This window comes from Cervus elaphus, chromosome 20, assembly GCF_910594005.1.
Source record: "Cervus elaphus chromosome 20, mCerEla1.1, whole genome shotgun sequence".
Lineage (NCBI taxonomy): Eukaryota > Metazoa > Chordata > Mammalia > Artiodactyla > Cervidae > Cervus > Cervus elaphus.
In genome coordinates, this window is record NC_057834.1 from 117,875,211 (window position 1) to 117,902,349 (window position 27,139).

General features: G+C 44.3%; 1 protein-coding gene across 1 annotated transcript in view; it reads left to right on the forward strand.

The window, feature by feature from the left end:
- Nucleotides 1-27,139, forward strand: part of AGBL4 (AGBL carboxypeptidase 4) — a 1,406,543-nt gene that overhangs the window by 1,300,349 nt on the left and 79,055 nt on the right. Inside the window, exon 9 of the mRNA XM_043876377.1 lies at nt 1,168-1,279. Coding sequence (XP_043732312.1) covers nt 1,168-1,279 — 112 coding nt within the window. The remainder of the gene's footprint in view (nt 1-1,167; nt 1,280-27,139) is intronic.

Below are 27,139 nucleotides of genomic sequence, written 5' to 3' on the forward strand. Positions count from 1 at the left end.
TTGTCCCTCAGCCTGGGCTGGCCTGGAGAGTGCCTACAGCATGCGAAGGTCCAGCAGATGGAGGCACAGACCCAGAGACCTGGGGAGGTACCTCTTCCCAAGCACAAGCAGGGCTTTGAGTCAATCTGGAGGAAGAATAGGAGGAAGAGGGAGACAGGGAGATCGGAGGTCATGGTCCCACTTGTCCTAATGAAGTAATGAATGTACCCAAGAGAGGTCATGGAGAAGGTGGGCAGGGTAGCTCTCACTGAGCAGGTGACTTGTGAGCTAAGATTGGTGCTAAGTGAGAACGGATCCTGAACCTATCTGGAGGAAGAGGCTTCCAGGCCGAGGGGACGAGCTGTACAAGAGTCCTGGGGCTGGAAGTACCCAGTGTGTTGGAGGAACAGTAAGAGGCCAGAATCTGGCACAGAAGCAACAGAGGATGGTGGTAGGAGCTGAGCTCATAGCAGATAACAGAGGGGACCACATGGTCACTTGTAGCTGGTGGTAAGGACTTAGGCTTCTACTCTGCATCTAGTAGAGAACCATTTGAGCAGAAAAGGGCCATAATCAGACTTATGCTTTAATAGGATCACCCTGTTTATTGTATGGGAAATGGGAGATGGGTATCTAGGATGAGGTAGGGTGGGACGTACAAGGGTGGAAACAAGACCAGGTAAGAGAGTATTACAGTACTGAGCTTGGTCCAAGCTCAAGGGGACAGTAGTGGAGGTGATAAAGAAGTGCTCGGTTCTGAGTATATTTTGAAGGTAGACACAGTGGACTGGCTGTGAGTACTGAGACAGGGAGGAACAGAGGGGATGCCAGTGGTTTGGGCCTGATCCTTCTTTCTGGCCCTGTATAGAAGAAGCACACGCGTCTATGGTCTCAGGGCATGATCACGGAAGTGAGACGGCTCCACAGAAACATGTTTGAACCTCTCCGTGACTCAGTTTCTTTTCCTGTCAAGTGAGAATTATAATAGCAGCGCCTTATAGTGTTGTTGAAAGTAACTGAATTAATACATGTAAAATATCCTCAGTGCTGTCTCTGGCCAAAAAAAACCAAAAAAAAGTGCACTAGGTAAATGACATAATGACTGCTCCCATTCCTAACTGTATTTTGGAGAAGTGAGGAGCTTGGCTTGTCCTCTGTGTACTGACTCTGACTTTGGGTACTGCCTAGGTGCTCTCTGATGGGGTTCGACCTGAACCGCCACTGGCTGGATCCCTCTCCGTGGGCCCACCCCACCCTGCATGGGGTGAAACAGCTCATCATTCAGATGTACAACGACCCCGTGAGTAACTGAACCTCCTCAGCAATTGCTGGTCTGACGGCTTGATCTGGGAAAGGAGCAATGTGGTACCGGGACAGTCCACCAGGGGCTGCAAATGAGGAATTCAGGGTCAAAGTCAGGGAGGGACTAGGCCTGCTGGTCTCTTCTCTGAACTGGGCAAGTGCCTTCCCCACCCCTCACAAACACCAGCTTCAGTTGTGGAGATCTCATGGGATGAAGGAAATATACCCACTTAACAGTTGTCAGGGCTCTTGGGTTACAAGCAAAAGAAATACAACTTGAGCTAATTTACAAAGAAGAGTGAATTTTTTTTCCATTTATTTTTATTAGTTGGAGGCTAATTACTTTACAATATTGTAGTGGTTTTTGCCATACATTGACATGAATCAGCCATGGATTTACATGTGTTCCCCATCCCGATCCCCCCTCCCGCCTCCCTCTCCATCCCATCCCTCTGGGTCTTCCCAGTGCACCAGCCCTGAGCACTTGTCTCATGCATCCAACCTGGGCTGGTAACAAGAGAATTTTTTAGAATAATCCCAGAGCCCCATATAGGCAAAGACTGCAGTCTGGCCTCCTGTACCTGTAGGGAACATGTGCCAAGTATCACATCCAGCACTTCTTCCACTAGAGAGAGTGACTCAGTCTCATATTCTAGCTCCAGTTCCAAGTGGACTGTGCTTGGCCTGACTGGGAGGACATGGCCACCTCTGGGCAAGGCAACTCTGGCCCAAGAGGTGAGGATCTGTCAGGACAGAAGAGTCTCACCGGAGTCATGTAGCCAAACTTGCAGTGTATGTTGTAGTGATGAACATATTCCCAGATAAAAGGACCTGCTGTTCCAGGAAGAAGGGAAACGGGGAGGTCCATACTGAGTTTGTTCATGGGGCAAGACTGTGAGAAATAGGAGAAGATATTGGGGTTTCATAGCTGAGAGAACTCTCTGAAGAGTTATGAGAGAGGACAGACTTCTTCCACTTGGAACCAAAGAAAGAGGTAAGGCCGATAGAGAAACAGAGCTTTTTAACCATTAGAGTTGCCCAATGATGGAACAGGTGTGTGAGCTGTGAACTTGGCCTTACTTAAAGTGTTCAACTTGAAGCTAAATGACACTGTCAAAAATAGTGCATGGAGGAGAATCAAATGTTTGGGAGACAACATAGTGAGATTACATCCAAGTCTCTTCCAACATTGCTGACCGTGCCTTATGACCCTTGGCTGCCATCAGGTGACAGACATGATTGCTAAGACAGCAAAGGTTCCAGAGTTGGGGTATTTCAGTGATACACCTGCGTACCACATTTTACTTGCTTTCTTTGAAGATGCCAATAAGAATATCCTAAATTAAAGAGCAGTCTTTATTGGCCAGACAAAAATGTGTACAGAAAAGCAAGTGTATTTATCTTGTTTTTACAAGTAAGGATTCGTGAAAAAGTAAGTGCTTAGGTGCAGAGTAGTTAACTCAACAGCCGTCTTGATCCTCCTCTGGGAGCTTTGCCTCCCTCGGTCTTTTACAGCCCGCCTGCCATCAGGGCTTACATAGCCACAGCTTTAGTATATCTGCTTCTTTCTCCAACTCACCCCTTCTTGTCTACAAAAGAAGCTGTTAGCTGTGCTCACCAAACTCCGTTATTACCCTGAACGCTTGATCCATCCTGACGAGCTTTCCTGGCAGAGAGAAGTTGCTTCTAAATTTTGAAGGAGGTGTCTGTTGTCAACTGAGTTCTTCCCCCCCAGAGTTCGGTGTTAACTGCAACCTCCCTGATAGACTCGCCACTCCTCCTTCTTCTGCCATCTCCTTCTTAAAGAGAACAGCCCCACATTTTTTCTGATGTGGTTAAAAAATAGGTATTCAATAACTATATGTTGAGTTGAGCTGGACTGAACATGGTAAATCCTATTAGGCCCACTGTAATATGGTTTATGGCTTCCCTGGTGGCTCAGAGGGTAAAGTGTTTGCCTACACTGTGGGAGACCCAGGTTCAATCCCTGGGTTGGGAGGATCCCCTGGAGAAGGAAATGGCAACCCACTCTAGTACCCTTGCCTGGAAAATCCCACAGACAGAGGAGCCTGGTAGTCTACAGTCCATGGGGTCGCTGTTTGGACAGATTCCAAACAGCTATTCACAGAAGGGATAAACAGACATGACCAAAGAAAAGACATGAGACAGGAGAGATGACAGAGTGGGGGCCACAGAACAACGTGGTGTTTTAGGTGAATCCCCAAGGAGAGAACTCGGGGTGGAACCAAAGGGAGGGTGTCAGGTTTGTTAAAGAGAAGAGATCATCATCAATCTGAAGTCACCGATTGGCTCCCAGGCAACTGGGCACTTGATCGTGTTACAGAACATGATCAGGGGTTTCGGGGGTATTAGGATATTCTTTGTGCCATGAGTAGGTTGATCATCAGCAAGTTGGTGATCAACACACTTGGAAGCTGAGCGAGCTGTGGGAGCTGCCTTCTCCTGAAAGTCCACTCCTTTTCTCCCCAAGCAAGGATGTGGATGGGGCTCTAACATGGGACCCAAACTGACCTGGGCGAGGACCCCAGTTCCCTCCATCTCTTCCTCTCTTCTTCTCTCTCCCTTTGCCCAGAATCCTATTCCAGTCTTTCCTTCCTCTTCCCACGAATATTTATCAAGTAACTTCTAAATATCAGGTATAGTAGTTGAAATAGTGAACACAACACTAACCCTTACAATCTAGTGGGGACATGGACATTAAAAAAGTGTGTGCGTGCTCAGTCACTTCAGTCGTGTTCGACTCTTTGCAACCCCATGGACTATAGCCTGCCAGGCTCCTCTGTCTATGGGATTCTCCAGGCAAGAATAATGGAGTGGGTTGCCATTTCCTTCTCCAGGGGATCTTCCCAACACAGGAATCAAACCTGCATCTCTTATGTCTCTTGCATTGGCAGGCAGGTTCTTTACCACTAGTGCCACCTGGGGAGCCCTATTAAACAAGTAAATACTGATAAATATTATAGATTTATAAATTTTGTTGTTGTTCAGTCACTCAATCATGTCCTACTCTTTGCAACCTAATGGACTGCAGCATACCAGGCTTCCCTGTCCTTCACCATCTCCCAGAGTTTGCTCAGATTCATGTCCATTGAGTCAGCGATGCCATCCAACCATGTTATCCTCTTTCATCCCCTTCTCCTTAGCCGCCTTGAAGGGGAATGCAGAGGGAACTCCATGAAATGCATATGTATTCAGTCATACCTGACTCTTTGCAACCCTTAGCCTGCTAGGCTTCTTGATCCATGGGATTTTTCAGACAAAAATGCTGGAGAGGGTTGCCATTCCCTCCTCCAGGGGATTTCCTTCCTTTAGGTGATCTTCCCAACCCAGGGATCAAACCTGAGTCTCCTGTGTCTCCTGCATGCAGGAGAATTCTTTAACCCACTGAACCACTGGGGAAGCCCCATAAATTTTGCTAGGAGGTACAAAAAAAAAAAAAAAAAACACCTTACAGACTGTTATCTATGTGTTCAGGTCAGTTCAGTCCCTCAGTCATGTCTGACTCTTTGTGACCCTATGGACTGGAGCACACCAGGCCTCCCTGTCTATCACCAACTCCCGGAGTTCACTCAAACTCATGTCCATTGTGTTGGTGATGCCATCCAAGCATTTCGTCTTCTTTCGTCCCCTTCTGCTCCCACCTTCAATCTTTCCCAGCATCAGGGTCTTTCCAAATGAGTCAGTTCTTCACATCAGGTGGCCAAATTATTGGAGTTTCAGTTTCAGCATCAATCCTTCCAATGAATATTCAGGATTGATTTCCTTTAGGATGGACTAGTTGGATCTCCTTGCAGTCCAAGGGACTCTCAAAAGTCTTCTCCAACACCACAGTTCAAAAGCATCAATTCTTCGGCGCTCAGCTTTCTTTATAGTCCAACTCTCACATCCATACCTGACTACTGGAAAAACCATAGCTTTGACTAGATGGACCTTTGTTGGCAAAGTAATGTCTCTGCTTTTTACTCTGCTTTTTAATATGCTGTCTAGGTTGTTCATAGCTTTTCTTCCAAGGAGCAAGCATCTTCTAATTGCATGGCTGCAGTCACCATCTGCAGTGATTTTGGAACTCAAAAAAATAGTCTGTCACTGTTTCCACTGTTTTCTCATCTATTTGTCATGAAGTGATGGGACCAGATGCTATGATCTTAGTTTTCTGAATGTTGAGCTTTAAGCTAACTTTTTCACTCTCCTCTTTCATTTTCATCAAGAGGCTCTTTAGTTATTCTTCACTTTCTGCCATAAAGGTGGTGTCATCTGTATATCTGAGGTTATTGATATTTCTCCCAGCAATCTTGATTCCAGCATGTGCTTCATCAAGTCCAGCATTTCTCATAATGTACTCTGCTTGTAAGTTAAATAAGTAGGGTGACAATATACAGCCTTGACGGACTCCCTTCCCAATTTGGAACCAGTCTGTTGTTCCATGTCCAGTTCTAGCTGTTGCTTCTTGACCTGCATACAGGATTTCTCAGGAGGCAGGTCAGGTGGTCTGATATTCCCATATCTTTAAGAATTTTCCACAGTTTGTTGTAATCCACACAGTCAAAGGCTTTGGCATAGTCAATAAAGCAGAAGTAGATGTTTTTCTGGAACTCTCTTGCTTTTTTGATGATGCATTTAATTTTTGGCTCTTCTGCCCTTTCTAAACCCAGCTTGAACATCTGGAAGTTTACAGTTCATGTACTGTTGAAGCCTGACTTGGAGAATTTTGAGCATTATTTTGTTAACATGTGAGATGAGTGCTATTGTGCAGTAGTTAGAGTGCTCTTTGGCATTGCCTTTCTTTGGAATTGGAGTGAACATTGACCTTTTTCAGTCCTGTGGCCACTGCTAAGTTTTCCAAATTTGCTGGCATACTGTACTTTCACAGCATCATCTTTTAGGATTCGAAATAGCTCAACTTGAATTCCATCACCTCCACTAACTTTGGTCATAGTGATACTTCCTAAGGCCCACTTGACTTCATGTTCCAGGATGTCTGGCTATAGATGAGTGATCACACCATCGTGATTGTCTGGGTTATGAAGATCTTTTTTTGTATTCTGTGTATTCTTGCCACCTCTTCTTAATATCTTCTGCTTCTATTAGATCCATACCATTTTTGTCCTTTATTGTGACCATCATTGCATGAAAACTTCCCTTGGTATCTCTGATTTTCTTGAAGAGATCTCTAGTCTTTCTCATTCTATTGTTTTTCTCTATTTCTTTGCACTGATCACTGAGGAAGGCTTTCTTATCTCTCCTGGCTATTCTTTGGAACTCTGCATTCAAATGAGTATAGCTTTCCTTTTCTCCTTTGCCTTTCACTTCTTTTCTTTTCTCAGCTATTTGTAAGGCCTCCTCAGACAACCATTTTGCATTTCTTTTTCTTGGGGATGGTCTTGATCACTGCCTCCTGTATAATGTCAGAAACCTCCATCCATAGTTCTTCAGGCACTCTGTCTATCAGGTCTAATCCCTTGAATCTATTTGTCACTTCCGCTGTATAATCATAAGGGATTTGATTTAGGTCATACCTGAATGGTCTAGTGGTTTTCCCTACTTTCTTTAATTTAAGTCTGAATTTGGCAATAAGGAGTTCATGATCTGAGCCACAGTCAGCTCCGGGTCTTGTTTTTGCTGACTGTATAGAGCTTCTCCATCTTTGGCTGCAAAGAACATAATCAATCTGATTTCAGTATTGACCATCTAGTGATGTCCATGTGTAGAGTCTTCTTTTGTGTTGCTGGAAGAGGGTGTTTGCGATGACCAGTGCGTTCTCTTGGCAAAACTCTATTAGCCTTTGCCCTGCTTCATTCTGTACTCCAAGGCCAAATTTATCTGTTACTGCAGGTATTTCTTGACTTCCTACTTTTGCTTTCCAGTCATCTATAATGAAATGGACATCTTTTTTGGGTGTCAGTTCTAGAAGGTCTTGTAGTTCTTCATAGAATCATTCAACTTCAGACTCTTCAGCATTACTGCTTGGGGCATAGACTTGGATTACTGTGATATTGAATGGTTTGCCTTGGAAACAGACAGAGACCAGTCTGTTGTTTTTGAGATTGCATTGTTATCTTATAGGTAGGATGGTTAAAGTTTCGACTTGTCTGGGGCAGTTCTGTTTATACCTGTTCTGAAATATTTCTTAATAGTGACCCGTTTTCCTCTCAGAATTGTCCCTGTTCGGATGACAAATTACACAAACTCTCTATACTTAAAAGCCATGTGAAAGTACCAACACTATACCTGGTGTGTTGCAGATCCTCAACAAACATTATTTAGATCCCAATCAAATTCACATTTGACTTCAAGAGTTAACATGCCAGCTACAAACACCGCAGTGCCCCAGGCATCTGCCCTGATAGCTTTAAATGCATTTCCACCCTGGACCTTCACTGGCGCAGACGTCATCAGAACCACTCAATCCCAGAGCAATCTGAACTGCCAGGACAGCTTCTGACCTTGTTTCTAAATGCTCACAGCCTCCCTCCATTCCCCCCAGTGGCCTCTGCTCACGCAATCAACAAGCAGAGAATCAGGAAGACCCTTGCTGATGGGCAGGGTCTGTATCTGTGAGCATTGTCATTCCTCAACGAGCTGGTGAGGGAGGAACTTTGTTTTGGGTGCTGGGAACAGTCAGAGCTGGTGTTGACCTTAAGGAGTTCGCAACCTGGTGGAGACAGGCCTTTTAGACAGATGTTCTAGGGGCATTTGTGAGGGGAGGCACAGGGGTGGTGGGGGCCGTAGTAGGAGCCCAAACCAGGAGGCCACACCTGAGCTGCTGAGTGAGGGATGCTCTGGGCACAGAGGGCTTTCTAGGCAGAGAAGACAGCTGAGCATCTGCCTAGAGGGGCTGCTTCCTCGGGAGGCTGCCAGTCGTTCAGCGTGGCTGGTACTGGGGGCAGATAGTGATAGGGCATTACAATATAAGGCTTTATTAGAATAAATACAGACTATTCTCATGAGAATGGGTAACCACTAAAGGAAGTGACAGGATCAGGTTTGCATTTCAGAAAGATCCCTCTGGTGCCTGGAAGGAGATGGGTTCAGAAGGTACCAGGCCAGAGGCTGGAGACCATTAGTGCCTGCTGCTGGGGGGCTGAGAGGAGGAGGAGTCTGGAGATATGATGGAGGAACATACAAATGACTTAGAGACTGATGGGAGAGAAAGGAGAGCTGAGTGATGCCTACAGTTTGGCTTGGACAATGGAGTGGAAGGGATGCCCCTCCTAAGATGGGAACCCAGGAGGACCAGTAAGCATGGGGTCAAGTTTTAGATGTGCTGGTGTTGAAGTGGTGCAGGAGTGAGTCTCCTGAGGGAGTCTTTCTGTATTCTCACCTGGCAACAAGGGCCTTCTGTCCTTATGACACCCTCTACCCCTCTCCAGGACTTGGATATTGAATGATGACTTTGACAAAGGAGTCTTTAAACCCAGAGGACTGCACTGACTGTCAGATACAAAGCATGTAGTGTCCCACTCCCAGGACAGCGCCCCGTGGTCAGTGTGGCCCTTGTTTACCAGTTGTGATTGATTATCCCCTAGGGCAGAGCCTAGCTGGTTCAGTCACCTGTGCCCATCAGGGACCTGGCTCTGAGCAGGGCCTCCATGTAAATGCTGAACAAATGATGAAGTGAACCCAGAGCTTCCATGACTTGGTTTTTATAAGAGTCGCCTGATGAAAAGGAGTGACTGGACCACAGTTGTTCAGTCGCTCAGTTGTGTCCAACTCTTTGAGACCCCATCGACTGCAAGCACACCCGGCTTCCCTGTCTTCCACTATCTCCTGGAGTTTATTCAAGTTCATGTCCACTGAGTCAGTGATGCTATCCAACCATCTCATCCTGGACCACAGACCCCTTTGCAATCTCCCCTCCCTCTTGGAGTGGCCTGGATTCTGCTGCCACTGGCACAGTGCCTTTCTTTACTCAAGGCTCTGATCTGTGCACACAAACCTTGGTTTTCTTACAACCTGCTGAGATGGTCCTAAACTCCTAGGGACAGAACCTGAGAGTTTAGGACAAGCTCAGTAGATTTCCATGTGCAAGACCTTGGTAACTGCAGAGATACAGAAATTAAGGAGGCAGGAGGTCAGCTAGGAAGAGCTCACAATCTAATAGGAAGGCCAGACCCTCATGAACAATTTTAATCCAAGGCAGTGAGGAATGTGAGCTATAATAGAGAAAATGCAGTGCTTTGGGAAGATGGAGGCTGAGGGGAGATTAATCCAGAGTGTGTGTGTGGGGGGGGGGGGTGTGCAACCCAAGGAAGTTTTTTTCAAAGAATTTGGACTGGGCCTTTAGGAGTGGGAAATATATTACCAGGTGGCTATGGTCAGGGATGAGGGAGGTGACAGGAAAGGGGAGAGGGACTCCAGGGCCAGCTGAGCCACGGAGTGGAGGTGGGAGAGCTCAGCTGCAGGGCTGGGTGTGCAGGGCACATGACAGGGAAGCTGTGAGGACGCCCTCGGGCAAGTTTGCACACTGGGCTAAGGAATTTGGCTTCTTCTTGTAGTCCAACGTTCCCCCTTTCATTAAAATCAAAGACCTAGGCCCTTTTAAACCTGATTTTTAGTTGAACTAAATATAATGATGTAAAAAGAAAATGAAACAGGAGAACAAAACGATGCTTGTCAGTAATATTCCGGCACACAAGCTCTCTCAATCTTGAGAATCAGTCTCATCAGTGAAGAGCCATCAAAAATGTTTGAGTGAGGGGGAGAGATCGATGAATAGTACTTCCATCCATTCAGTCACCCTATCTAGAAACCCCAGAGATACCCTAAAATGTAAATCTGGCCTAGTCTCTCTCCCCTGCCTAAAACCTTCCAGTGACTCCCCATTATTTGTGGAATAAAGGCCAATGTCCCTGACATGCTATTCAAGGACATGCCCTATTTATATCCAGGGCTAAGCACAGAACACGGCACCAGAGAGAATATTATGTGCAAGGATAGATGCATTAGAAAGTGACTAAGGCCACAGCATGGAGACGAAGCAAAATAAGACCACCCCATCAGGTGCTGGTGGCAGTGGTCCAGAGGAAATATGATGTGCCTTGAACCTGAGAGTGGCCAAGGCTGCTGTCAAGAAGGACACCCGGGAATGGACATGGGAAGCAAATAGGTCCCCTGCAGTCCTTTTCCTTGGCCAGCGGAGCCCCTCAGAGCTTCAGGGCTGCTTTGTGGAAAGGTTTCTATGCTCTGGGGTGATTCCCCGCCTTTTCCTAGAGGAGAAAGGCCTGTGTTGCTATAACAACTTGGCTGCAGCTCTTTTAGACAGATCCATTTCCTTAAATCATTTAAGGAAAATTAGCTGCCATAACAACACGGAGCAGTTTTGCAAATAGAGCAACAGAGGGCTGGGGGTTTTTCCTTGCTTGCCTCCTGTAGTCCTCAAGATAAGCTGCTCTCTTTCTGTCAAATAAATAAATAAATTATAACACATGTACGTGCAAACAGAGCAGTCGGCAACATGGTCAGATAACATAGAACCAGCACTCATTCCTGCTACAGACACACACAACATAGAAATAGGCAGAAAATGCACACATTCACATACATAAACCAGAAAATGTTGTTGCTGTTGTTAGTCCGCTAAGTCACATCTGACTCTTCTGCGACCCTATTGACTGTAACCTGCCAGGCTCCTCTGTCCATGGGATTTCCCAGGCAAGAATACTGGAGTGGGTTGCCATTCCCTTCTCCAGGGGATCTTCCCAACCCAGACATCAAACCTACATCTGCTGCATTGGCAGGTGGATTCTTTACTACTGAGCCACTGCCGCCAAGTCGCTTCAGTTGTGTCCGACTCTGCGCGACCCCATAGACGGCAGCCCACCAGGCTCCTCCGTCCATAGGATTTTCCAGGGAAGAGTACTGGAGTGGGTTGCCATTGCCTTCTCCGACTGAGCCACCAGGGAAGCCTAAAGCGGGAAACATTTTTTATGTAAAAACATAAACATGGTAAATAAGAGACAGACATACAGACAAGTGTATAGTTATACATATTCACACAAAAGATAAGTACACAAACACACAGCCAGGACAGTTTCACATTCAGTTTAAAAGGAAAGAAATGGCCCATGGGGTCTGTTCTTAGGATGAGCAGAGGGTTCGCTGGTCATTAGACCAGGAGGCCCTGAGATGGTGACTCTTACTAGAAACCAGATGGTACCTGCATGCTTGTACCTGACAGCCTGGGGGAGAACCATGCTAGTGGAAGGGAAAACCCACCCAGGGAAGAATGAGGGGACAGGGGGAAAGGATGGGGGGTCCCATCCCTGCCCCCCCAACATACACTTGGCAGTAAACCAGGAGCCCAGGAGGCACAGCCGTGGCATTTTTGGTGGTATACTTCTTTGTCTCCATGGCAGGATGTTTGTCGGGCCCTTAGAGGAGGAGCGCCACTCTGGGTGAAAACCACATTGCTGGGGAACTTGCAGACTCTCTCACTGAAGCCTCCAGAACTCTGGACTGTGGGTTCCCAAGCTTTTGTTTTATCCCCACATCTCTGACCAGAGCTCCTCTGCATGGGGAAGCTCAAACTATGTGGACTGATCTCTGTGGCAGCAAGAAGGCCTCGCTCGGAACATAATCCCCAACCAGAGTGGCTGAACCACTGATTTGCTTGGTGCTCTTAGGCAGTCTCCTCCCCTCTCTGGGCCTTTCATCCCACCTCCTTCTATACACTGTAGGGATGGAGGAAGAACTCCACAGGGGGGCTCTTCTGGCTCCAAGGCCGTGTCATCTCGGAGTTGTCCCTTGGTTATGGACACTCCACCCCTGGATTTCATAACAAAGCACAGGAGTCCTGGCTGCTGCAAGGAAGCAAAGGCTGAAGTGAACGCCTGTGAAGGTGCCCAGCACATGGCAGAAGCTCCACAAATATCAGTTTCCTAGGCTTCAGTTTGTCCTTCTGCTAAAGGCAAGAATGGTCCCTGGCCTGCCTGCCTCACAAGCTGGAGAGAGATACGCCCATTATATGCCTGTGAAGCATTTTGTAAAGTGAAGAAGGATGGTCACCATAGGGTGGTGTGGAGAGGAACACCCCGTGAAAATATCCAGACTGCCCCCAGCTGCTGGAGGCTTCATGAGGAGTAGATTTGATGCACAAAGTTCTGTCTAGTCAAAGTTATGGTTTTTCCACTAGTTGTGTGTGGTTGTGAGAGTTGGACCATAAAGAAGGCTGAGTGCCGAAGAATTGATGCTTTTGAACTGTGGTGTTGGAGAAGACACTTGAGAGTCCCTTGGACTGCAAGGAGATCAAACCAGTCCATTCTAAAGGAAATCAGTCCTGAATATACATTGGAAGGACTGGTGCTGAAAATGAAGCTCCAATACTTGGGCCACCTGATGAGAAGAGCCGACTCATTGGAAAAGACCTTGATGCTGGGAAAGATTGAAGGCAGGAGGAGAAGGGGATGACAGAGGATGAGATGGTTGGATGGCATCCCCGACTCAATGGACATGAGTTTGAGCAAACTCGGAGAGATGGCGAGGGACAGGGAAACCTGGCGTGTTGCACTCCATGGGGTCACAAGAGTCAGACATGACTTAGAGACTGAACTACAACAACAACACACCATCGGCAGCACAGATCACACACGTGGATCTGCTCAAATGTTTTTCCACTCCTAGCATCCTGGCCTGAGAAATCAGTAAATAGCCACCAGGGGAAAGGTTCAAGGTGGAAATAAAGGCTGAAAGTAAATGTGATATCGTCCAGGGGGCTCTGCGAACACAGGGTGCTTTGAGTTCATGAAATTTTTACAGCTTTTTCTACAACAGTTTGAGGTGGTTTATGAAACTTTAAGGAATTTTAAAAGAAATCATTATTTTTCTAAAGGGCAACTTCTCTCACTTATGATAAAAGGCATGGTTTTTCTTCCTCTCTAGATTATAGCTTTGGCTCTGGCAGCAAGTAGGGGGGAGAGATGGAGCTGTCACCTCAGAGCAATATTCTCATCAAGTTGGTTATTTCCTTCAATTTTTCTAACATCTTTTCATCCTGAAAGACTCTGAATACCTCTCAGCAACTGACTAGATACATACTGTTTCAACTGCAGGAGGACCCACAAAGCTTCTGGGAAGTTCCCTTTGAGTCAAATCAATTAAACGCTGTGCTTTATTTTCCCTATCTGTAAATTCGTGTTAAGAATGCCCAACTCCAAGAGATTTCAGGATAAGATAACATGGAAATTTGGAAATTCTAGAATGTTAGAATCTAGCCACATCTCCATCACAAATCTGCAAATTCTAAAATTATCCTCACCCTTCTCTGCTGCCTGTATCTGTTCCACACACCCTGGTTTCTAGGTTAGACCAAGCATGCTTTTCTGTTTTTCCTATTCCAAGAGCACCCAGATATCTGACCTCAGTAAGTTAAAAAGGGGTCTCTGTGGGCAGCCTGACACTGGAAATAACCTCTTCACACTTACCTAACCACTCCAGCTTACCTCCAGGCCCTCTCTTCCAGACACTCTTCTGATCAACCTACCCTACCCATTTCTCACCCCTCCTCCAAGCTCCTCCCCTTCTCCCTTCCAAGGCCCCTGGTCCAGAGCAGGTTGGAATATGCACACAGCCTGCCCCACGTCAGGGACTCAGCCCAGCTGGCCCATGACAGAGCACAGGTTACATTTGAGGGTGTTTTGTGTTCAACACATGTGAAACTTTTCCAAGAGTTATTTTTGGTTGTTACTGTTGGGAGGCTCTCCAGCCAAGGATGAATTCATGCTGGTACATCAAATAGCATATTGCATTTCAGAAATTGGCCTTAGCCATGGGAAATCAAGTAAGCCAGATGCCTAATTAGTCTATTATTTACCGTGGTGGAGAGAGCTGAATTCTGATGAAAGGGACCAGACTAATCACTGCTTCCAGCAAGAACTGAACTGTTTAACCTTTCATCAAGAAGCGCCCCCATCCTCCCGAAGTACTAATGCCTGCCTTCCAAGACTTGTACTGGTCCTAGGTGTGTCTGGCTGTGAGAAGTCTTATCAGCCTGGACACAGCTGACCTCATGGCCAATGAGCCTTGATGTTCCCCCACTCAGCAAGCCATTCTAGCCTCCTATTTCTTGCTTTTTCTACAAAGCTAGAAAAATGTATACTTAAAAGAGTAACTTCTCTATAGACTTCAAAAGAAAAAAATCATTCATTTATCCATTCAAGATGCATTTTCTGAGCTCAAGCCCTATATACTGAAATACAAAAGCCAATAAGAAACAGTCCCTCTCCTCAAGGCACTGATTACCCAGAATAGAGCTGTGGATTTCAAGCTGTTTTTAGAAAAATTATAAGAGGCCTGAGGACGCCCCCCTCCCATGTGGCTCCCCTCCATTTTAACCAGAGCTGTATAATTTTGTGGCTAAGAGCTCAGACACCTGTCTGAGTTTAAATCTCATTTTAGCATTTCAGTGGCTTTGCTACATCAGGTAAGTCCTTTAACCTTTCGAAGTTTCCTCGTTTGTAAGCAGTTGCTCTGAGGATTAAGTGAAGTGATTCACGTGTCTTGCTTTAGGCACTGTGCCAGACCCATTTAGTCTCAAAAGATTTTAACCATTATAAGTATTAAAAAATTGTGTTTGAACAAAGGATTCCAAGGTTGATTCCAAGACCATAGAAAGTCTGCAAATGTCTGGTCTAGCATTCCAGACTCAGTAAACCAATGATTACATGATAAGGTGGTAAGTGTGATGATAGACAAGGGATCTGGGTACCATCTGGGAAAAGCAGATCGTCTCAACCTGACATGAGATCAGGCAAGGCTTGCTGGAGAAATGACCTCTGCAATGAGTTTTGAAGAAAGAATAGGAGTTGTTTAGACAAAGTCCAGGGGATGCATTGCAGGCAGAGGGGAGCAGTGTGCGTGAAGACACATGTACCAGACTGGTGAATATATTCATAGATTTCCAAGGAGTTTGGTGTACGGGACTGGTAGGAGCTCATTGGGAAGAGGCTGGAAGTAAGATTGGGTGGTATGCAGAGGCCAGTCGTAAAGAGCCCCGTGGACTACCCCAGGAAGCTTGGACTTGATCCTGAAAGACACGGGAATTTTCCTTCAGGGAGCAAGGAGTATGAAATTTTAAAAAGAGGGATAAGAGATATTACATGACTTTCTGGGGTTTAAAATATATCATTGCATTGTGTTTGTAGCTGTGAGCCAGCAGTTGCAGTACTAGAAACCTAGACTAAAACAATCTGAAGTGTAGATAAGGATTTATGCAAAGAGAAAAATTCCACAGAATCATTATTTATAAATAGTGAAAAACCGAGAAAAATCTAAATGCCTAACAGTGGGAAACTGATTAAGTAAATCACAATGCATTCATGTAATGGATGTTATAATATTATGAAAATGTTTATGCTATAAATTTAAGTGAAACAAAGCAGAAGACAAAGTTGCATATGTATTATACGTTAAGATGTATATAACAACCAGGTTTAAAGTTACACAAAACAAATGGATGCAAACTAGATGTTAAAGTGGTATTTCTGGGCACCAGGGTTGTTTTCTTCTCTCCTATTTTAAAAAAATATTTCCCAACAATTTTCCATAAATATATGTTGACTTTAAAACTGGGGAAAAATTATGGATTGAGGAGGGGACCTGGTTACCCAGAAATGAAGAGAGACTTTATTTTATAAAACAGAACCAAACACATCAGAGTCAACTGCTCAGTTCTGGGCTAGTTACTGGGGTAAACACCCCATGAAGCCAGCTCAGCTCACGTTACAGAAAGAACCTAGAAGCAACGAATGGATGGATCCATCTATGCATCTATGTATCCATCTCTCCAACTAGCCATCTTTCTGTCTTTTCATCCAACCATCCATCCATTGTACCTCTACTGTGCTCAAATACCTATTGCAGAGATACCTGTATCCAGGCTCCTAACATCCTATGCAATCTGCCAACTCCTCTGTGCCCTCTTTGTAAGCATAACAAAGACTCCTCACTTCTTCCCCAGAGCAAACCTCAGATTTGTGCTGTTTATTCCTAATTTGGCCATTTCTTGATCTGCTAAATCTTTGGCCTTCAAACACTGCCCTGTCAGCCTGAAGGACTAGTTACTGTTCTTCAGCCACTAAGTCATGTCTGACTCATTGTGACCCCATGGGCTGCAGCACGCCAGCCTTCCCTGTCCTTCACGATCTCCTGGAGTTTGCTCAAACTCATGTCCATTGTGTCAGTGATGCTATGTATCCATCTCATCTCGTCCTCTGTTGCCCGCTTCTCTTCGTGTCCTCAATCTTTCCCAGGATCAGGGTCTTTTCCAATGAATCAACTCTTCACATGAGGTGGCCAGAGTATTAGAGCTTCAGCTTCAATATCAGTCCTTCTGATGAATATTCAGGGCTGATTTCCTTTAGGATTGATTGATTTGATCTCCTTGCAATCCAAGGGACTCTTCAGAGCCTTCTCCAGCACCATAATTCGAAAGCATCAATTCTTCATTGCTTAGCCTTCTTTATGGTCCAACTCTCACATTCATACATAACTACTGGAAAACCATAGCTTTGACCATAAAGACCTTTGTTGGCAAAGTGATCTCTCTGCTTTTTAATATGCTGTCTAGTTTTGCCATAGCTTTCCTTCCAAGGAGCAAACGTCTTTTAATTTCATGGCTGCAATCACTATCCACAGTGATTTTGGAGCCCAAGAAAATGAAATCTGTCACTGTTTCCACTTTTTCCCCATCTATTTACCCTGAAGTGAGTGGACTGGATTCCATGATCTTAGTTTTTTTTAATGTTGAGTTTTAAGTCAACTTTTTCACTTTCCTCTTTAACCTTCATCAAGAGGCTCTTTAGTTCCTCTTTACTTTGTGCCATTAAAGTGATATCATCCACATAACTGAGATTGTTGATTTTTCTCTCAGCGATCTTGATTCTAATTTGTGATTCATCCAGTCTGGCATTTTGCATGATGTGCTCTGCATATAAGCTAAGTAAGCAGGGTGACCATATACCACCTTGAGTACTCCTTTCCCAATTTGGAGCCAGTCTGTTGTTGCATGTTGGGTTCTAATTGTTGCTTCTTGATAGGCATACAAGTTTCTCAGGAGGCAGGTAAGGTGGTCTTGTTTTCCCATCTCTTTAAGAATTTTCCACAGTTTGTTATGATCCACACAGTCAAAGGCTTTAGTGTAGTCAATGAAGGAGAAGTAGATCTTTTTCTAGAATTCCCTTGCTTTCTCTATGATCCAGTTGGCAATTTGATCTTTGGTTCCTCTACCTTTTCTAAATCCAGCTTGTACATCCGGAAGTTCTCAGTTCACATCCTGCTGAAGCCTAGCTTGAAGAATTTTGAGGATTACCTTGCTAGCATGTGAAATGAGCACAATTGTACAGTAGTTAGAACATTCTTTGGCACTGCCTTTCTTTTGGGATTGGAATAAAAACTGACCTCTTCCAGTCTTGTGACCACTGTTGAGTTTTCCAAATTTGCTGACACGTTGAATGCAGCACTTTCACAGCATCATATTTTAGGATTTTAAATAGCTTAGCTGGAATTCCATCACCTTCATTAAGAAGAGATAGCAAGAATAAACAGAAAAACTATACAAAGAAATCTTAATGACTGAATAACTACAATGGCATGGTCACTCACCTAGAACCAGACATCTGGGAGTATAAAGTCAACTGGTCTTAGGAAGCTTTACTATGAACAAAGCTAGTGGAGGTGATAGAATTCCAGCTGAGAAGGACTGGAGGCAGATCCTTTCCTCTCCTAGGGATGAAGAGCAAGGACTCTGCAGTCAAAAATCACCTCCAACTTCCAATTCTGCCTCTATCTGCTGCCTCACCCCTCTGAGCCTCTGTGGCTTGATCTGTGAAACGGGGTAGTAGCATTTTCTTACACAGATGCTATGAGGATTAAAGAAGACCCTGTATAGAAAGTTAGCAGTTAACAGCTTAGAAGTTAGTGCGGTATTTCCTAAGACTGGTACATTGTAAGCACTCAATAAATGTTAGCATTTATTTTTACCGTAAACTCAAATCTAGTAACTTACGGTAACTGATATTTCAATGTTCGTTTCACAAAGGCATCTTCAGAACAATATCACTATCTTTAAACTGTAGCATTTAAAAAAAAAATAGCTATAGCTCTGGTTATTGCAAGAGCATTGCAAGTAGGTCCTAAACGATAGACTGGGAGCAGGTCTAGGCTTTATCACAGCTTCTCTGACCCACCACAGCCTCCATCTGTGACTCAGGCTTTCTTCAGCTGAGCTAATAACCCTGAGTTGGGTGACATTCAACTCAGTCTCAGGCACCGAACCTTTCTCTCTTACGGCTTCCTGTGTTTGCCTGTTGTGATCCTTTCGGAGTGGGTTTCACAGTTTAATATCTGGCGGGGAAGTGGATTTCCATTGTTCCTATATGTGCATATGTATATGTGCATGTGTATATTGGGGCAACTCACTGTAAGCCCTAAGGGCTGATTCCAGCAAGGATGGTTCTGAAGTAAATATAGTGAAGTCCCCTACATCTGAATGAGTTCTGTTCCAAGAGCCCATTTGTAAGTCGAATTCGTTTGTAAGTCCAACAAAGTTAGACTAGGTACCCAGCAAATATAATCAACTATATCTTCCTGCACTGTAACAGGTTTCAAACACTTTTCACACAGATAACACACAAAAAATAAAGAAAACATTTTTAATCTCACAGTACCTTGAAAAGCACAGTAGTACAGTACGACAGCTGGCACACAGGGTCACGTTTGCATCTTTGAAAGTTCGCAACTTGAAGTTTCACATGTAGAGGACTTACTGTACAGTGAATGTGATCCTGTAGACCCCTGGGGTGATTGCAGACCCCAGGTGTGGCAGGGGGCAGGCTGCACTGCACTGGCAGAGATTCTGAAAAGTGGAGTGTGTATGCTAGTTTGCAGCTAAGTTCACTTGTCAGAAATGGCCTTTCAGTGGCTACACTGAGATGGCATGTCAAGGCCAAAGCTTTTCTTTAAATGCCTAGCACCACCAGTGCACACTCAGCAGTTGAAAGAGTTAACTTACTCAGGCTCCCAGTTGCAAGAGAACAATTGTTTTCCTGTTAGAATTTAGCTCTACACTGTGACCTTGAAAACTCCTCCAGTTGCTAATGCATGTTCTTTAAAATATATTTCTGTTATATGACTGGACCTTCTTGCATGAATATACACGGGGCAAATGAGAGCAGCTCTTCAGGATCCTAGGCAGGTGGCGGGGCTGAGGAAGAGGGAAGGCACAGATATTTACTGAGTGTCTATTAAGTGTTAGACACTGTCTCATCTAATCCATCAAACAGCCTTATGAACTGGGTTGTCATTATCCCCATTTTTCAGTTGAGGAAGCTAAGGCTCAGCGTGAAGGACGCCCCCACCCCCACCCCACCGTAATCTCTCCCAGCACTCACATTTACCACTCCACAGCACACTGATTGCTTTATGTGCTTGTTTTTCTCTACCCAACTGTGAACTCCTTAAGGAATAAAGCTATGTCTCTGTCTCCTCTGCATTCTCTTGCCCAGAGCATAGTTCCTAACACATCAGTAAAATGTCAGTTAAAAGAAGGAACAAATGAAAAGCATTAGAACCCGCAAGGTCGCATGGATGGTGGGAGCAAAGCTGCAAGTCAGAGCTGCCTGCTCCCATGCTGGTCGGGTGAGCAGGCTCCCCAGGAGTCAAGCAGCTTACAGGACCTCCACAATCCTCAGGAGTCTCCCCTTCTACCTCTAAAAGACATGTAACCAGCCAGCATAGAAAAGAAGAATTCTGTTTATTTGACTTGTCCTTGAGTTTGATGATACCTTTGAATAACAAATGTTCAGAATTACCCCCATAGTCTTTGGATTCAACTGACATTATAAATAGATAAGCCAACTTTATTCCATTACTTTGTGTACCCGACTCCCACCCTGCCCCCACTGTAAGGAACACTTGAGATGAAATCATAGATCAAACAGACCAGGCAAGTTAGGAGCTGGAGTCTTGATTGGGGCCAGTTGACACTAGTACAGTCAAGAGTTTGGCATCTCAGGATGTCTCCTCTTTATTCCTAGACTAAGGACTTGCCCATCCCTAACTTCTGTCTTGACCACTTTGGCCTTGAATTTATGACTTAATTCTGGCCTTCTGGAGTCTCAGAGTTCACTTTGCAGAACCAGAGAGCTTCAAAGCTGGAGATACTGAAGAGGTACCCCAAACTAACATTTCATAGAGAACATGGAGCATGTAAGCCCAGGGCAGGAAGCTGACCCGGCTGAGACCACATAGGGGGACAGTGCTGTGGAGCTGGGACTCACCCTCAGGCCCCCACCACCTCCATAAGGTGAGAGCACATCACTTAGGCCCTGGGGATGTATCACTAACACATGGGTCTTCTCATAATTATTTTTACTAATTGATTACACAGATGTGTAGTGTTCAGAGCATGTTCACACATGCACATTCATTCGACCCTCACTGCAGTGTTGTGAGATAGAGATTATTGTTCTGTTTTGCAGATGGGAAAACTAAGCCTGAAAAGTTATTAAGAAACTTTCCCAAGAAACAGAGTCAAGGTTGAGTCTTTGTTCTTCTGGCTGCAGGTGTCCTCCTGTCCAGCCTAGGGCCAAGCACACAGATAGATGAGTCTGGAGAAGGGAGGACCAGGATAGGAGGAAGACAGAGGGTCATCACTGTTTTCTTTCCTTCTTTTTTCCCTTTAACAAAGCACCCCCAATTCAGTGTCCCCTCCCAGTTCGCCAAGCCTTTCCCAAATGTCTCTGAGGGAATTAGCGGTAGGACAGGGCAAGGTGTGGAAAGACAGAGGGAACTCAGGGTCCAAGCCATGGTCAAGGCCAACTCAAGGCTAAGAGACCAGAAGTGGCAGGCTCCAGGTCAAAACAAGTCAGACCCTGAAGAACGAAGGGACAGCCAATGAGCTGGCTCTTTCCATGGGTGTACAGTGGGAGAGATGGCAATAAATACGGGAGACACCATATGAGCAAAGTCACGCAGGAAGAGGACAGGAGGAAGGAGGTGGGTCTGACGGGTGTACAGTGTCCCCTTGGGGAAGGAATGGCTCTTAAAAAAAGTGATCAGATTGTAAAGGGCTTCAGGATACAGGCTGAGATATTGGAGTTTTATCATTTGGGCCAAAGGGAACTATGGGGGATCTGTGGGCAGGGAAAGGACAGAATGACCAGCATTAGCTCTGATTATGCAATCAGCACCAGAGTTTAGACCTCCAAATGGTGACCCCTTTAATCTGACAGTCTGCTTTGGTATGATTTGTTAAAAATGACAAAATGTCTCATTTTGTTGCAGTTCTTTGTGACCTTTCTTAATATTAGAAAGTTAATTTCAGAAGGGAAATAAATGTATTAGTGTTGTCACAGCCATAAAAAGATGAATTCTGTACTGTCAAGCAGTTTCTTTGAATGAATCCATCATGCTGTAAAAATGGTTGCCTTCCAAGACCCGGCATCTGCCCAGCTCTGCCCTTCTCTCCCTCCCCCCCTTCCTCTCTCTTTCCTCCCTTCTCTCTTTCGTCCTCACTTCCTCCCTTACTCCTTCCATCTACGTGCACATCTCTTGTGATGTGTTCTGGGGATACAGAGGTAAAGGCACAGGCCTACTCTAAGGCACACTCTAGTGGGGAAGATAGAAAAAGGAAATCAGCCTTTGAAGGTGTATCTAATTGCCATAGGAGGAAAGAACCTGAGCTAAGGGAAGGAGCTGTCTGTTCTGCAGAGGGAACTCCTATTAAATTAGCAAACCTGCCCTGTAATAGGACTTGGGTTGACTCTGTGATTAGGAGACAAGACTGAAGGTAGGGTTCTGAAGGGTTGGATTAGGTTCTGGTCCCAGCTTCATACCCAGCTAGCTATAGAGAATTTTTTGAATTTTATTGAAGTATAGTTGATTTATAATATTGTATTAATTTCTGCTGTACAACAGTGATTCAGTTAATATATATATATTTCATATTCTTTTCCGTTATGTTGAAAATAGTTCCTCGTGCTTACCGTAGGACCTTGCTCTTTATCCATTCTATATATAATAGTTTGCGTTCTGCTAATCCCAACCTCCAAATCCTTCCTTCCTCCCTTGGCAACCACAAGTTTATTTTCTATGTCTGTCATTCTGTTTCTGCTTCATAGATATGTCCATTTGTTTGTATTTTAGATTCCACATATAAGTGATATCATATGGTATTTGTCTTTCTCTTTCTGACTCACTTCACTTCATATAGTGACATCTGGGTCCACCCATGTTGCTGAAAATGGCATTATTTCATTCTTTTTTATCACTGATCAATATTCCATGGTATATACATACCACATCTTCTTTATTCATTCAACGTTGATGGACATTTAGGTTGTTTCCAAGGCATCACTATTATAAAAAGTGCTGTTATAAGCATAGGTGTTCATGTATCTTTTTAAATTACAGTTTTGTTTGGGTATCTGTGCAAGAGTGAGATTGCTGGATCAGAAGGCCACTCTATTTTTAGTTTCTTGAGGAACCTTCATATTCTTCTCCATAGTGGTTGTACCAACTTATTTCCCACCCACAGTGTAAGAGAGTTCCCTTTTTTCCACACCCTCTCCAGCATTTATTGTTGTAGACTTTTTAACAATGGTCATTCTGACTAGTGTGAGGGGATATCTTACTATAGTTATGATTTGCATTTTTCTAGTAATTAGCAGTGATGAACATCTTTTCACACCTATTAGCCATCTGTATGTCTTTGGAGAAATGTTTATTAGGTAGAGAATTATAATATTTTTATTAGACCACATGGTATGCTATTGTTAACTTCACTACACCAATTATGCTCACTAGTTGAGTGACCCTGGAAAAGCCAATTCTTTCCTCTCTCTGGATCTCAGTTCCCCATCAGTTCAATGAAGAGGCTGGACCACCTTTGGCCTCCCCTGGTTGCAGAGAACTGCTGGGGTCTGAGGGCATGCTATAACCTAGTGCTTCTCAAACTGTAATGTGCAGAAAATACCTCAGTATTCATTAAAGTTCTGGTTCTGATCAGTAGGTCTGAAGTGCGATCTGAGAATCTACATTTCTAACAAGTTCCCAGGTTATGATGTTGCTAATTCAAGAATCCCATTTTGAGTAGCAAGGGCTCAGTCTGTGGTAGGAGCAAACTTTGGGGTACAGGGTGGATCCACCGAGGATGTTGGTTTAAGACTGTTGAAAGGGAGCAATAAAAGCAATCTTACTCAGATCTGGTCGGCAAATAGAGTTCTGGGTTCATTTTATCACCTGGGATTTTCACTATCTTGGGTTGAAAACCTGTGATTCTCTTAAGAGATTAAAAGGAAGAAAATTGAACTTTTAAAGTCTCAAAGAAATTTTTTTCACCGTAATCACATCTGTTTTAATTTAAGGTGCTGTCTGATGTTTTCCCCGTAGCTCAGATTTCTATCTCAGATGAACACAGCAGCAGTTCTCCTGCGGGAGGGCGACTGCCTCCTCTCCCTCCCCGCATTTTAGTGTGGGTGGGGAAGGAGTGCGGCTTCTCTCCCAAGGCACACTCACAACCTCCTAAAGCTCATTTCCAAAAGCCCTTCAGGGACTCCCATTACCTACTGGCTGAAGACATTCCAGCTTGGTATTTGCTTTAAGTTCATTTCTCTATACTCCTTTGCAAGAAACTTTTACTCTTGCCCTAAATGCCTGGTCCTCTTCTCTCCAAAAGACATGTGTCTCCCCGACATTGACAGTGCTGCCCTTCTTACATTCATATCCATCCCTGCACCCCCATACCACCATCTAATTGGATTATTGTTTCTCCTCCCTCATTGGCCAGCCTTCAAAAGTCCACATAGCAGTCAGGTTTGTCTGCATGCCACCACTTCCAGGAAGCCTTCTGTCATCATCACAAAACTTTGGTATCACTTATCTCTGAGAACAGCTGTGCTAAGTAAGTATCACCCCAATTTTATACATGAACAAAAAGAGATATAAACCTATTGAACTCTGAAGTCTGGGTTCTTTCTCTCGCTCCTCTGCTTTCCCAAACATGCTATTTGTACATCTTTATGGGTATCACGACGTACTCTTTTAGTTTAGAGCTCCTTTTATTTCTGATGAGAGGAGAAAACAGTCTCATTGGGTAGAGAGGGTGAGGTAGAACGGCCTGAAAGATTTGCTGGATGTCAGAAGTAGAGGAAGGCTGCCAGGGCGATGTAAACTGGGGAACAAGGAGCTTATTTTCCCACCTCTTTTCAACAGAAAAGTACACAATAGAGTCTGAACAGTGTGCAGAGCCCTTCCCCTACATTATTTCAAGTCTCAAGATTACCTTCTCTGGGCTATGTTTTGATGGATTCCTATGATTATCTTTAATACCACTGGGTCCCATTCAAGCAAGTTGAGACTAATGAGTTAGAGGCAAACAAATCATAGAATGTTGGAGCCAGAAGGAAAATGAGCGGTTCTTGTTTAGCCTCTTCATTTTACAAATGAGAAAATTGATTCCAGAAGGAAAATGACTTCCTCAAGGTCACACAGTGATTTAGTGGCATGGATTCATTTGGCATTTATTGCACCTTTTTCCTTAGCATCTTCCATTTCAGAGGGAGGTGCTACTGGGTAAAGGTGTGTTTTAGTTAACACCCAGAGTCCTTCATGTGGCAGAAGTACAAGAAAGAAACTACAACCCTCTGATTCACCGTGGTCTCTGCCTACAGAGTGGGCTTTCCCCACAATTTTCTTTCCAGAAAGTGACCTTGGAAATCCAGACCTCTGACACCTGGCGTCTCCTCCTGTAGCTTGTACTTTTCAACTCTTTGTCTAATTATTTCTTATGTATTTAGTACTTAAAATGCACACAACTGATTATCCTCATGGCCTGAATTCATAATTATTGTATAACTAAAGGCAACTTTGAGCATGAGAAAAACAAAGAACACATTTCTGCAAGAAAATGTGCTGTATTATTTGGCTTTTGCTATGGTAACAAATGACCCCAATAGCTCAGTAGCTGATAACAGCAAATATTTATTTCATGCTCATGTTCTATGAGGACTGTGAGCGAGTCACCTGCGGCTCTGCACACATATCTTCTGATCTAGGTCCAAGCTGAACCTGCAGCTCTGTCTGAGATCTGCTCTTTTCATGGCAGGGGGCAGGAATGCCATCCTATTTTTCCTTTTTGTCAGCAACACCGCATGGCTTGCAGGATCTTAGTTCCCAGACCAGGGATTAAACACATATGCTTGACAGTGAAAGTGCCGAGTTCTAACTACTGGGCCACCAGGAAATTCCCAATGCCATGCTATTTAAAGCTGCCACACAGAAGCGGCAAGTACCATGACTGCTTACCTTCCACTGGCCAAGCATGTGCCAAGGCCAAAGCCAAGGTCAAAGTCAGTGAGGAGGGGAAATACATATACTCCTCTTGGATTCTTGGGCAAGCAAAATGACAGTAGAAGATCCTTCATTGAAAGGAAGAAAGAATAGTTAGGAGAAATTATCTGATCCACCAAATTGCCTTGTTGCTGAATCAAAATATGACTTCAGGGAATTCACTTGTCCTCTTTGGGTCCCTGTTTCTGATCTTTAAAATGAGGAAGTTGGCTTAGGGGAGCAAATTAATATGATGGAAAGAAACAGATATATCTGAGTTCAAGTTCTAGTTGTATCTCAGACTAGCTGCGTGATCTTAGGTAAGTTACTTAGCCTCTCTGTTTTCTTATCTTTTTTTTTTTGTTTTTCTAAAATTCAGTCCCATAGTTTGAAAAACACAGAATGGCTTCAAGCTCTTAATGTTTCTCATGAACTCTTTGGTTTTTCACCTTAGAACAATCTTTTAGGAAAAATATGTCTCTTGAGAGAGAACTTTGTTTTTAAAAATGTGGTTCTTTTAAGTTCTGTTAAACTTAAGAAATAGTGAATTCAGTGCCTTTTAAAATAGAAACATTTATAGCACACTGTGCTTTTATAAAAGGATTTTTTTACATAGCCATCTATCTAGCTAGCCCGCTATGCTTTGTCTGTATGTGCAGGAAATGTTTAATGGTCATTGTTTCTGGGTTGTAGGATTTCAAGTGATGTTTCATTTTCACCTTTGACCTAAAACAATATCCGGACCTTGTTTCTAAGCTTCCATAGGGATGGACATGCCTGCTTTTCTCCACCTTCTTTTGTATGACTCAATGGACCCTGAGCTCTCCCTGCAGACCCCACTTCTTTAGGAAGCCTTCTCTGCCCCAGCCATCTCCAGGGGTTAGGTTTCCTTCTGCTGCTCTTTCACAAGCCCTATGCTTGTTTCTATCACAGCCATGGTCACTCTGCATGGAAGTTGCTTGATTTCTGCCTTTCTCTTCCCTGAAGAGTACAAAATTCCTTCTGACACAGGAGCTGGGGCTGAGTTTTCTCTCTTAGCCGGGCACTCAGCACAGGATCTGATACATAATAGACATTCAGTGGATATTGTTGAATAAACTAATAAACCTGGCTCTGTTTCATCTGAGTGGGCTGTGAATTCCCACAAAGCCTAGCCCTGGCCCAGGGGCAGGCCCTCCAGCCTTCTGGCAGAAGGTGAGGTCAATGGCCTTTGCTCAGTTCTTGGCAGGTTTGAATTCTCTACAACTTCCAGTCCCAGCCTCCCTCTCTCCTTCGGGGACCAAGAGAGCTCCCCGTCTCTAAGCCTAGCTGTTTATTTTTCTTTTTCCAATTGTGGAATGTTGCAGCAGTTAAAACTTTAAAATAAAGATATTGATTTTTCTCTTGAATATTTGTTGGTTTCTTTCCGACTAGGGAGTTAAAAAAAAAAAAAATCTCACTTCCTTCACACCAACAGAGATAGTCTTATACAGACAAAGAGACCCGCAAAGTGCTCATCTACACTATGGCCTAGGGG